The sequence below is a fragment of the Xenopus tropicalis genome, chromosome 6 (genome assembly GCF_000004195.4).
Source record: "Xenopus tropicalis strain Nigerian chromosome 6, UCB_Xtro_10.0, whole genome shotgun sequence".
Lineage (NCBI taxonomy): Eukaryota > Metazoa > Chordata > Amphibia > Anura > Pipidae > Xenopus > Xenopus tropicalis.
Window position 1 is genome coordinate 116,411,407 of NC_030682.2, and position 14,012 is coordinate 116,425,418.

The 14,012-nt window shown below is 37.2% G+C and overlaps 1 protein-coding gene across 2 annotated transcripts in view; it reads right to left on the minus strand.

The window, feature by feature from the left end:
- The window catches only part of nsmaf (neutral sphingomyelinase activation associated factor), a 38,016-nt gene extending 24,267 nt beyond the window's left edge, over window positions 1–13,749 (minus strand). Inside the window, 14 exon segments of one of the 2 annotated variants that reach the window (NM_001127992.1) lie at window positions 352–431; window positions 1,475–1,651; window positions 2,429–2,537; window positions 4,620–4,691; window positions 5,279–5,408; window positions 5,972–6,024; window positions 6,107–6,154; window positions 6,370–6,441; window positions 8,635–8,685; window positions 9,166–9,202; window positions 9,290–9,357; window positions 11,205–11,283; window positions 11,932–12,021; window positions 13,615–13,749. In NM_001127992.1, the coding sequence (NP_001121464.1) occupies window positions 352–431; window positions 1,475–1,651; window positions 2,429–2,537; window positions 4,620–4,691; window positions 5,279–5,408; window positions 5,972–6,024; window positions 6,107–6,154; window positions 6,370–6,441; window positions 8,635–8,685; window positions 9,166–9,202; window positions 9,290–9,357; window positions 11,205–11,283; window positions 11,932–12,021; window positions 13,615–13,664 (1,116 nt within the window). In that variant the 5' untranslated portion in view covers window positions 13,665–13,749. 2 annotated transcript variants of the gene reach the window in all.
- Window positions 13,750–14,012: the final 263 nt, after the last annotated feature.

A 14,012-nucleotide genomic window follows, 5' to 3' on the forward strand; every position in this document is an offset into this window, starting at 1 on the left:
CTACTGCACTCATCGTTTTTATGGGAAAAAAAGCACATCCCCTATCTGCCTATAATCCCCTCTAATGTACTTGTACAGATAGAAGAGTGAGCAGAAGCCAACAAATTGGTTGTATCTGGCCTGCGTTTATACACAATCCCAGAAACAGCTACGTGTGGCACTACAATCTTACACATATACAGCAAAACCAGTGGGTTGTAATGACAGGAGAGTGACTTTCCTAACTAATTAGCACCCCCAGTGATTTTGTGTTTAGTTCTTCTTAAAGCTATAAATGCCTAAATATTTAAAAATGGCTGCAATATTAAAGATAATTCTTTGTCTATGCAGCTTTTTCCTTAATATACATACCAACAATCTTTCAAGTCTCTCTTTATTTAGAGCTCCAATAGGTTTACTAAGGTCCCGGTAAGTTTCAGGATTGGTTAAATCTAAAAAAAAAAAAGAAATAAAGAAAAAGATTCAACCACTTTCGCAGCCATAAAACTAGCCACTTACAGGTGCAGGTTCCAGTTCCTTAAAATTAGACAGTATCTACCTAATGGGTGAATAACATTTGTTATCAAAATTTAAAAACCGCTTCAATCCTTGTCCCGGGTGCACGGTAAAAGAGTTTAAATATTGAAAAAGGCTGTTCATTTATTTTTCAATATATAATTAATTGTTTGCAATAGATCCGGTGTTGCTGGTCTTTTTTTCTATATATATATATATATATATATATATATATATATATATATATATATATATATATATATATATATATATATATATATATATATAGCCCTAAGATAGGAAAGCACTAAAACAGATGATGTTCTAAGAAAATCATATGGAAAAGCATTTAAAACACAGCTAATTGGAACTTTGTATTCCTCAATGTCTGCAGAAGAATGAGGAGTGGGCATGTTTCACTCTCTGCTCATGTTTCACTTCCATATTTGTGCCTGACTGGCTTTTATCAGCAATTGACCTATGACAGTACAGTAAACAAACTCCTTTTCTTTTTTCTCCAGTCCGGTATAGGACCCTCCCTGCTTTTGTTTTTTGTTTTTCAAGTGTGGTAAAGAGCAGCCCCCTGCTTTTTTCACATCAGGACAGCCACTGGGCCAGTAGGTTTCCAGGAGCTGTGACCAGAGCTGATTTCAGGGAAACAGCATAAGATGCAAAATACAAAGGCTTCTAATTAAAAAAACATTTTAAATTATGATTTTTTTACATTCCTTTTGAGGAATAAGATTAGATGTGAGGCAGATTTATTAAATATCTGCAACAGATAAGGATTTTTTATAAGCCCTTGTTAAGAAAATAGTCTACATCAGCTGCATGACTAACAGTCAAGTTCCGGTGGAAAAACAGGGTTAGAGATAATTAAAAAAAAAAAAAAAAAAAAACTTCCTTTTTTCCACCAACATATATTTCTCTGAATTGTTTTTTTCCCTTATAGTTGTCAGGCAAGTTAAAATAATCTTACCCAGTTGTGAACTAGTGTAGTCTGCTATGATCCAAGGAAATACAGGATACTGAGAAAGATCATTGCAGCTGCGGTCTGCCAGGTTATTGAGATGTAAAAGATACTGGTAATTTGAAATGTGGCCCATTTGCCATTGTAACATATAGCTGTCTGCTGTCTGCTCAGTAACATGATTCTCTGCCAAAACAAAGAGCGATATACAGTTACCTCACCTGTTATTAAATTAATTATTTAGATATTCATTTATTGCTTATCTTCTTAATACCAACTCAGTCCATACACCTCTCTAAGATGTAGAGTTCTTAGACAGAATTTATTTTCTTTCCTATTACTCAGTAACTATCTATCACTTTATCCAGTAAATGTTTCTTTGACAATACAAAAATGACAAGGGTCCATTCACACAGGAATAAGGAATAAAGAAAACATTAATAGATGACAAATGCTGAATTAAATAATTAACAAGCAAGATGTCAGCTGCTCACTGTGAGTCTCTTCCTATTGACTTTGGAAATAGTGTAAGGTGAGACCCACTGCAATTATTGCCAATAAATTAGCACAGCACTTTTCCAGGCAATAATCACATGTGCAGAGCTACTTGCAGCATCTTTTATTAATGCACCCAGTGCACCCAGTGTGATATTGCCTTGTTTCTTAATGGCTGTAAGAATAAAAAAATAATAATGCACTGGTAAGTTATAACAGGTAGTTACCAATAAAGCCCTAACTGAAGTCTTGTGAGGAACCCAACCACATTTCCTAACAGCCCTATTTTTAACAGGACAATGCCTTTGACACATGGGTTAGAAAGGCCTTTCAGAAAAGGGTGCAGTCTGTAAAATGTCAAAATACCAGGGCAAATGCACAGTATGTTCATAAGAAAATATATCTATTGAAGCCCACCATATTCACTTAGATAAAACAAACAAAATGTAAAACTTGAGAATCTCAAACCTAAATAGGCTGCTATGTAGTAATAGAGATCATCACGATCGGTAGGATTGTAAAATTTAAGGTATATATCTGAACACAAGTCATTTTCAGTGCAAAACACTTCCAGGCCCTGAGGGATAAAAGCAGAAGAAAAGAAAATTATCCAAATATATACAGATATATGCAAAGCCATAGCATCACACATTGCATTTATTATTACTTTCATTTCCTTTTGCCAGTAATTGCTGATTCATCATGTCACTGAGTCACTTTCTCATAAAAACTGACTTGGCTGACCTTTTGGATTAGTTCATATACAAGAGTCACTGGTCTTGTGTTTAATCTCATTTGTACAGGCAAGCAGAGTGTTGGGAAATACTGGTAAGTTATTTGGGTGTTAAACAAAGGAACCAAGAAGCAATGTACGAATAGGTGCAGGGTGAAAACAGGAATTTAAAAAAAAAAAAAATGAAAAATAAAAAAAACTGTAAGAGGGAGAAAGGATGGGAGAAGGTGAGAAGGGAAAGGAGAATACATTAAAGAATCTGCCCCTGGCGCCATGTTCCCTGGCTGCATCTGGCACCTTATCCTGACTCTTTGCTCTGACTAGCACAGTGCACATGCATTTTACACTTTAGAAAAAAATTGTATGGAGCAAATCTCAGCACCAAACTTACTAACTACAGTATTTTTGCGAGTTTTGCTGAAATCTTAAATTAGGTTCTTGAACTGCAGGGTTATTAAACTGGCATGGCAGTCACTGTTCCATTCACTTTCATGTAATGAAGCCCCGCAGTTTTGTGTTTACAAGTGTTAAGTAACAAGCTTTGTTTGCTAGGTGCAACAAGTGTAAAGCTTCAAACAAACCATAAAAGCATTATGCCACACAGGCCATGCTTTGTATCCCAGCCTTTAAAGAAATATTTTAACCACCTACACAGTTTCTAACCTCAAAATAATCCTTATATGACTCACAAACCTAGAAAACCAAAAACTGAATTTCTGTTGACTCCTCTCTACTATACTGTATAGTCAGGAAAGTGTTCCCTGCTCAGGTCTAGGGCAAGGCTCTCCTGTGCCCTATTCTGCATAGCAGGCACAGCAGACATATTGGAGCATATTTATAGACACTAGTACTTTACTCCATGGGGTTTGGACTGCCCCAGTTCAGCCTAGCTTTTTGCACCAAGCCCTGCAGCTTGTGATCATAAAGAAGACATGTTATATGACTTTATGGATATGCATATTTAAGTTCAGGAATATTCAACAGTAACTAAACTAAATTTCTCGCTAATTACTGTTAAAGCTGCTCTATCCCCCTTAGCCCTGCAGTTTGGGAACCTCTTAACTAAAGTTGGGCACAGACATCCAACAGAGATGCATAGAGTGCATACTAATTTAGCGACAAAGTAAGTGTATCTTTGCCTGATTTGGTCACCCATATGCTGGCCAAAGACTGGATCATAATGTAGGTCTATGTGGACCCAATGGAAAAGATCTGCATCAACAGGGCAACACAGTCCTTGGTAAAAGGATTTTATAACCTGCCTGAATACTGTCCAGCAGGCCCCATACATAGGTCAAAAAGTTGTAGACTCAGTCTGGAAGGGAAAGTATCTGTATTGGCTCAGTTTTATAATAAAGCAGGCCATTAATAGATAACCAAGAACTATTTTAACATAATGTACCAAACCCTATCAAAATGTAGTTAAAAGTAGACATTGCCCTTTAGTCTTTTTATAGACTGGTAAGAAACTTTTCAATTTGTCTTTATTTATATTTTATAGGTTGTTAACTATTGATATAATTGAACAATTTTATTTTTACTTTTTAAGGCTTATTCGATTTATCTTCCAGTCTTTCATTCAAACCGCCACATGGTCGCTAGGCAAGTCAGATCCTAGCAACCATATAACTGCTGAAACTTCAATGTGGAGAGCAGCAGAACTAGAAGTTTAATGTTTAAAAATCAGAAACAGTTAAAAATAAAACCTTAGAATACCACTTTCTATAGGATGCTTAAATGACAATTTTATGTAGACTACCCATGTTCTTCATTTACACACTTGATCTGTCTAACTGTACTGTTTTACATTTAGTTGAAAATGAGCTTCTTTCCTTATGCTATTATTCAAAGGTAATTATATAATAACATGGCAGGCTTGTTCTTGTCTTGTAATCCACGGCAATCAAACCTGGTCTAGTAACTTACCACCGGCATCAGCATATGTCTTCTCTTATATATTCGTCGTATATCAGATAGATTAATATGAACCACGTGTTTCTGTTAAAATAAAACACACACTTTATTTGTATTACAGTATAAAACAATACTGCAAAATGTAATAAAAGGTGCGAACGGAAAAATATTTGTAAAAGTAAAAAGAAAATATTTTCAGCTTTCTAAGAAATTGCTGTTATCACAGTGAAATGTTCAGCCCTCCAGCAGCTAAGGAACACAATGTCAGTAATTATGATGAAGCCTAAAGATGCCTGAAACACAAAATGTAAATGCTGTTTACAACTATGTGAGGGTTGAAAGTTTAACTCTTCTGCAACACCCAGGACTGAATTTAAAAAAAATAGTAAAATAAAGTACAGGAACATAGATATAATATTAAAAAATTCACTTACATTATAAAATTATACAGTTAAGCATTTGTACCAGTACTAAACTGTTCAAATTTTTTTGGGAAAATGCATTATAAATGGTTGTTGTCCACAAAGACTTTTTTTTGCACACATGAGGTTCAGGAAACACCTGCTTAACTTTCTGTACATAGTATATGAACATGTGAAATATGAGAACATAAGTGAGAAAAGGTGTCAAGGAGTCAAAATAAAAAAAAAAAAAAAAAGAGATCTCCTTACTGGGTAACCATTCAGTGGCTGGAAATAGAGGAATTTATTGGTGATGCACACGTGCCCAGGGTTGGTGACAAGTGGCGTAACCATTTCTGCCGCACACTCCATGTCTGAGATTTCTGAGATATTCTGAAAGCTGTGGCAAATAATAGCACAGAGAGATAACATAAGGTATTCTAGTAATAGGATTAACTGGATGCCAAAATAAATTGCTTTTTAAGGAAACCTCAGCAGATCTACACATCATTTCATCATATTTCTGTATGAATGAATTCTAAAAAAAAAAAAGGATAAATTACTGAATGCAATTACATTATTCCTTTAATCATTTATCTTGCCAGGATGAAGTGTTCTAAACAAATAATTAAGTGATTTATGTAAAGATCAATACTCATGCCTAATTTACTGCTATAAAGGAGAATACTAATAGAGGATGTACCAATATTATCTCAAAAAACAAAGGTGCAATCTTCTAAAAAAAAAAAAAAAAGGGGGGGGGAAGAAAGCATGTTGATGGTTGTAAAATATCAATATCCTTAGATATAGGACAAGTCAGGGAGAATAAAGTAATGACCTTTGGAAGGGTGTATGAGTAGGGATGGAAGGTGTAACGACGACTGCAACTGTATGGGCTTGGGAAGTGAGAAAGATAACAAGATTCTGATAAGCGACAATTTAAAAAGACGTTTCAATACTAACCTTTTTTTATCAAATGAGGTTCGTGCCAAACGCGACTGGAGAATAGCAGTTATCTAATGTTGGGGGAAAAAAATACACTTTAAATGCTGAAAGATGAAACATAAACCCAATTATTCCAACTGAGTCATCTCTTACCATTGCAGTCTGATCTCCAAGCTTGTCAAGGCAAGAAGCTCTTTGAAGCTAAAAAGGAGTTTTAACACAGAACAATCTATCAGTTGTTTCATAAGTAAATATTAGATACAGTGAGAATTTTATTCACTCAGATTGGCCTACACCTGGTCACAATCAAGTGCCAATGGTTACAGATCACAAGAATAAAAAAATAAAGAAAAATATAATCAGGCAAGTTTAAGTTATCCTTATTAATTTGTTGTTAAAGTTAAAAGCATACATACCTGAAGCAGGGTTTGTACAACATCATCAACCCTTCTAGAATCCTCCAGCTGAAAGATAACACCATTTTTGCCCTACGATAGGAAGGAAAAAAGAAAAATAAATGCAGAAATGTGTCCAAGAATCAAAAAAAAACCTCAGGGTTTATAAAAAAGATGTATTGTTGTGTTGTGACTACAGTCTCATTGTATTGTAGATCTTTTGTTTTGACACCATAAGTCTTTTATATCAGTTTGGTTTGTAAAAAAGTTATGTGTTTGCTGAGTGGCTAATGTGTCATCGCTTGCATGTATGTCTAACTGCATTATAGGCATTTATTGGCTTTAACTAACATACTGATGCCTTTGCAGAGGTTAAATCAAATGAAGCAGTGCCTAAAGTGACCAAAATATCTCAAAGACATTGCAATGATTGCTAGAATTAAAGAAGGAAAGGTAAATATCACTGGGGGGTTAAACATGTTAGGCACCCCCAGTGATTGTAATGTCTTACCTTTTACCCCAGGCTGGTGCTCCTGTTAGGAGAAAACCACACTATCCTGGAGTAGCTGCAAGGGAGCGATCCTTTTCAGTCTATCTCCATTCTTCTGAATTGCAGGGCTGGTGCGAAGACAGAAGAAGGAAGAGGATCGCTCCCTCTCAGCTACCCCGGGCTGGTGCAGTTTTCTTCTAACAGGATCACCAGCCCGGAGGGTAAAAGGTAAGAGATTACAATCACTGGGGGGGGGGGGGGGGGGGTGAAGGAGCCAGCACTACACATAAGAACTGCTTTCGGATAAGCGGTTGTTTCTCCTACTTCATGTAACTGAAGGAGTTTTGAGTCAGACTTGGGTGTTTTACTATTGAGTGCTATTCTCATATCTACCACACTGTGGGGCATGGGAACATTTTTAGCAAAGCAGGTGTCAGGGAGCTGTTACCTTTCCATTGTTCTGCTGATCGGCTGTTCAGAGCACAAGTCACATGACTGAGGGCATCCAAGAACTATGAATCTGTCGAGCCCCATGTCAAATTTAGATATAAAATATTCTGCTCTTTACAAAAATTTTTCTTAATGCACGATTCTCTTGCAGAAGTGCTATTAACTTATGCATTTTGTAAAAAACATGTTTTTCCCAGTTCATTAAAACTTTAGAATTTTTCAGTCTCGTTGAAAATAATTGGAACAAAATGATTCTCACTGACGTGCAATATTTTTTTCACAAAAAAACCCCAAAACAAAACAAAACAAAAAACCACGAACTTGACTATTTAACTAGAGCGTTTTCTTAATTAAGCTAGTGTTCAAGGAAAAAAACATGAAAAGTTGCTGGTTTAGGCCCTGGAAAGCTTAAGGGTAGAATGAGTGCAGCAAGATACAGTAAAATCCTGGAGGAAAACCTAATGCAATTTGCAAGAAACCAGAGCCTTAGGAGAAGGTTTCTTTTCTAGCAAGACAATGAAGCCAAGCACAAAGCCAAATCTACACAGGACAGCCTAAACACAACAATGTTAATGTCCTGGGATGGCCGAGTCAGAGTCCAGATCTCATTCCACTTAAGATATTGTAGCTGGATTTGAAAGGAGGTTCCTTCAGAAGGAGGATCCTTTTGCACAGGGACAAACTGCAGTGTCCAGATGAGCAAAACTGTTAGGGGCCTATCCACACAGATTCAAGGATGTACAGTAATTGCTGGCAAAACACTTACTTAAAGGGTATGTATACTTATGCAACCAGTATTTTGTGTCCTTTCATTCAGAGATTGGTTTTACAGTGTATTTCTGTTTCTCAATGGCAAAAAAAATCCACTGTGAGTCATTGCTTATGATAATAATGTATACAACCTTCCAAGTGAATACTTTTTATAGGTGCTCTAACTGAGAAGTGGTATGATCACACAGATAAACACTTGTTTTGTTTTAGCCCCTTATTAAACTTTTATGAGGGTAGTAGATATTCTGGGACAAATAGAGTGAAGCACACAATTAAATGGCTACTTTTCCACTTTTATCAACACAACAGATTCTAAGATGGCTTACAAAAACATTATTATTCTTTATTTATACAGCTTCAACATTTTATGAAAAGCATCATAAACATGTTTAGTCACTGACCCAATAAATATTATTCTATTTTACCACTTACAGGTAAACACTTGTCAGAATCCCAGGGCTCCAAGGCAGTTGACCAATGCACCCCCTATTGCCTATGTATGTATATAGCTTAAATTGTTTGTCAATATTTCAGTATTTTGAGTTGAAAGTGTTCAGTAATGAACGTATACTTACACGCTCTATTTTGTAGGCTCCTACTATGTTTTGCTCCTTAATGAGGTAGACCTAATAAAACAAACAGTAAATAATACAAGCTAAATACTGTTAAATGGGACAGTGCAACCAAATAGGATTTAACATTAGCAGAGCAAATCTAAGACTTATATCTCTTAGAATCTGACCTATGTACCATTATAAACTTTTCCCTTGAGAAAAGACAGCATATTTTCCTCTCATCTCTTATATTTAGCTCAACAGTGTAACATGGCACACCTTTTTTCCAGTGCAGTGGATTGTGTTCTTATTTAGCATGTTTCACCACCCATAGCCAGCAAGTCTACTTAAGACTGTGCCATTGATTTAGTGTTTTAACCCCACTTTTGGCAAGTACTCCCTTAATTGGTATATTATTTATTAGCGTTAGAGGCATTTATGTATATTGATGTAGTTTTGTTCTCTTATACATCTTATACAGCACTGGTTATACAGAATGTTCAAAGATCCTTGGAGTTCAGACTGCATACTTATATATACCTGGCTTCTTACCTGATTGTACAAAACAACCAATCTTCTCTGCTTGATGCTAAAAAGACAAAAATAGGACTTGGTCATTCCAAATGTAAAAGAATTTATTTATTTTTATTTTTTAAATAGTAGGATAAGCTCATACTTTTTGAATAATAAGTCGTCTTCTCCCATCTCTACTTCCTCTATTTTTGAACAGTCCCTCAATGCAATCTGTAACAAATACAATTTATTTACTAAAATAACAATTCTTAACTTGATACTAAAAGGGGAAAGTTATGTGAAAGTGTATCTTCATCATTCCAAAAAGAGAAAAATAATCATGGAATTTACAGGTTGAAGGACAAGGAAAGTCTGAAAGTCATTGGCTGGTGGAATTTTGCACTACACCACCACTTAACTCTTAGGGCTCTGGCACACGGGGGAGATTAGTCGCCCGCGATAAAACTCCCTGTTCGCGGGCGACTAATCTCCCCGAGTAGAGATTAGTCGCCCGCGCAAATCCTGAAATTGCCCCGCCGCGTCTGCCATCCCGCCGGCGACTTACATGTTCGCCGGTGGGATGGCAGGGGTAGGCAACTCGGGGAGATTAGTCGCCCGCGAACAGGGAGTTTTATCGCCGGCGACTAATCTCCCCCGTCTGCCAGAGCCCTTACTCTGGGCTGTTGCACCAGCACAGGGTATCTTTTAGCAGGATGATTGCTGCTATCTTCCCACAGTTTACTGTGCATTCCCCCTTTTTTAGCCTTGGAACATGCATAGTATAAAGCTTTAGAAACATTTTGTACAATGAATGTATGAAGTCTGAAAGTCTGTCAAAGGCAAAGCAGCCTAACATTTTGGAACCCCCCCAGTGATTACACCTTTCCTTCTCCTTTAAGAGATGCTTTAATTAAAAGAATATTGTAGCCAAACGTTGGTATTTAAACTTCTGACATTTGCATTTTCACCTATATTGCCAGTAATTGAATAAAAGAAATAAAAGAAAAAAAAAAAAAAAGAAACTGTTAACTTGTGACACCTATATTTAAAACAGGCCATACAAAGGCTGACTCTGGCTGTCATTTTGACCCCTTAAGACAGCTATATGTGTGTAGATTTGTAAAAGACTGTACAACCATGCTTATCACGAAATCATTGTTTGAAAGTGTGATTTGTCCATCAATGAAAACGACCATTTCAAGCGATATCATCTAATTGAAGCCCAAACCGGAAGAGAATGTGACGTATATGCTTTTAGACAATGTTACCTACTTTTCAGTTTTTGCTTATTGTTGTTGTGCAAGTCAACAAAAAAAAAAATGGAAAAAAGTAAATAATATTTAACTTATATGGCTGCATGATTCCCTTCTCTTTTGAGCCTCCATATATATTTACTGCCGTTATTTATTGAATGCATACTCATTGACACCTGTCATCATTTTGTCATCTAAGCACCACCATCAATGGAAAATTTAATTCTTCAAAATGTTTTAAACCTTCCCGGCCGATTTTCTGACCAATGTCAGATGAAAGATCACTAGATGTATGAAAGAGTTTTGACCACACCCATTTTTGCAACCACACCCCTTAAATACCAATCCAATTTTAAGAAATTTGGAAGGTTATTTAAAGTTTGAAAGTATTTCTGGGGGTTTTGGGGTCTTATTTTATGTGTTATTACAGTTTTGCTAAAAAAGGTAAAATTGCTCTTTAAGCTGTGAGTCTCAGTTTCCCCAAGAGACCTGTTTAGTTACAATTGCATCTAAGTGAAGGTGTAGCTTGTTAACTTTTCTGGGCTCTCTGTAAAAAACTTCTTTTTTTAATTAAGTTAGGAACTTTCTTAGCATTCAGTGCAGGAGATCAAAGGGAAATGAGGGACTTTTCAGAAAGAATGCGGGCTGAGCTTGTCAAAACCGGAACTGTCCCTCAAAAATCTGGACTGTTGGGAGGTATGCAATATTGATTAGAAAGGTTGCAAAATCAAGTTGGGTTTGGACTGGATCAAATCATGAGATCAAACCGTGAGATACCTAAGTAAGCTAATCATACTGCGAGATTTTAAGTAAAATTTAACTTACCTTACATATTGGTTTATCGTTATCATCTGGCTCAAAAATAAGAGACTTTGAACATATTTTCAGCGAACCACTGCATTTTCTATAGGAAAACAAAATGAACACATTATCATTTACTCCTAAACTACTTATCTACTGTGCTACATTTTACAGACATGCATTAGCAAACAAATGTATCTTAAAATCTTGTGCAGCTAGGAAATACCTGTCAGCAAAACTCACATACTAGATATAATGTTATCAGCATATTAATAATAAATTAAACCAAGATAAGGGAAAAAAGGGAAGCAGTTTTAGAGATTTAGGGCTGTGACACACGGGGAGATTAGTTGCTGCCTAATCTCCCCGAAATGCCATCCCACTGGCGAGAATGTAAATCGCTGGCGGGATGGCATATGTGGCGATTTGCCGAAGTCGCGGAAGTTTCCGGCAAATCGATGTGCTGTGTATGCCATCCCTCCGGTGATTTACATTCTCGCCGGGTGGATGGCATTTCGGGGAGATTAGTCGGCCGTGACAAGGGAGATTTGGCTTGCGGCGACTAATCTCCCCGTCTGTCACGGTCCTATGTGACAATACATAAAGCTTCCAAACATCAAAAGTTGATGTTTTGCAAAGATAGAGGCTTCAGGCTATAGAGAACCCTCTATATGTTAGAGGTACATGTAATGAGAAAATAAGATACCTATTTGGTGTCTTCTGTACATTTAATGGATATGAAGTGTTTTACCTTTCACAGTTCTCAGCGTCTTGAAATATTTGATGGGCTATATGCTGTTCAAAAAAATATTCTTCCAGGTCCAGAAGCAACAGAGAAAATCTAAGAGCAAAGAAATTGAAAATTATAAACAATAAGGGGAAAGCAATGTAGATTATAAATGATAAGAGCACACAAGCAATGTACCACTGAACATCACAATGTTTTCAGCAAATCTATTTAGCATTTAGAATTCTTATGTTTGATGTATCTTTCAGTATATTTCAACCACATTACTGCTATTTTCATCAAAATATATATATCCCATTGTGCTTGAATAGTTTTGTTACCTACAAATGCTGGATACTGCATATTTTAGACAAAGATTATAATCAGACAGTTTTGATCTATACAATAAGCACAGACAAGGCTTACCTAAAAAAATCTAACTGGAGCTGGGATCTGCTAAAGTAGATCAACCAGGGATCTCAAGCTGGTGACCAGTATATCCCACTGCCAGGCACTGTTCACAAACAGCTTAATTAGCTCATCCTTCAAGGTACTCTTCATTCAGACCCTGCTTTTGACTACATGATGGAGTCTTACACAAGTAAGGTTGGGCAGACCCATGTCCAACCTGGACCTGATAACCTGAAAATCAACCTTCTAAACCTCTTCCCCAGACCCAATACCCAACCCTACACATAAACCTTCACATCATTGTGGACTATAAGGGCCATCATTCAGGATCAATGAAATCTGGGAAAAAAAAAATTCCCTCATAGAGGTGGGATTTTGCAGACCACTGGAACAGTCAAGGGATCAGGGACTTTCTGCCCAAAACTAGACCATTTGGCATGTACTCCACAGGTACCCAGCCTGAACTTTTTTAATGTACCAATGTTGCAGTGGTCACTGCCTCCAGCCCAGACTCAATTTCCCACAATATCTTGCACACTTCTACTAACCTCCTTCTTTTCAGGTCTTCAATCTAGGTCATGGCTAAGAAAATACTGTTTCATTAGAATGTACAGTGAGAATCATCTGCAGTATAGCAAAGGGCAGATATACTGCCCTCAGTAGCAATTACAAAAGAATTAACTTTTTGTATATGATAAGCTGTGTAGAGTAACACTTGGTTTTATTAGGCAAGATTCCATAATCTGGTTTATATCCCCTTTTAGTTTGTAAGGGATATATTGTTCTATGAGAGTGCAACTTTGTGGATCCTATCAACTGATCCATGACATCACAACCTGAGTTTAACTAATAAATGAACATTTCTTTTAGCTGTTTAAAGACTCCCTTGAAATTCTGAATATTATTGAACCAGTGAGGTCCATCTGAGCTTACTCAGTAGATGACGGCTACAGCTGGAGGATGTCTGCCTGTATATCCCTAGTGAGGATTTACACTGTCACACTGGTGCCACACACATCTCTAGGATTCCAGAGAATCGCTCACTACAATAAAATCACTCTTCTATCCTAATAAATACAAAGATTATGCCCTCCCTCATACTGCCCCATGGTATCACTATCAGCAAGTGGCATAGCTAACCTGTGGCGCAGAAGCTATTACAGAACTACAGCTCTCACTCCTTTTCCTGCAACTCAGTGAGTCAGAGCTTCAGCTCTTCAGTTCCACCCACGAACTTAGAGAAGCCGCAGCCGTGAAGCCCCGGACGCACACTTCTGCTGTGAAAATAAAACTCACCTCTCCTTACGTGAATGCGGTTGCGCATCTACCTTCTTACAGAAAGCCATGGGGCCCCAGTTGTAACTCGCCGCCTATTGTAACACAGCCAGCGGCAGGGCACTCTCTGGTAAACAAACCTATTGCAGCAATTGCACACTGCACTCGTACTGGTGCTGCCTGCCAGAGCAGAGAATACTGAAAGCGCTCCGCTGATTGGTTAGAAGTTACAAGCGCAAATATGCTAACATAGTTGCGATTGGAGTAACATTGGCCAAAGAACACAAGTAGCAGGGGATTGGCTTCTGAATGACTTCCGTATATACGGCTCTCCACTGGATTGGCTATTATCTGAAAGAGGCCAAAAGCCGGTGTTACTTTGAGATAAACCTTTATATTCAGGAATGTATGCGCGCTCC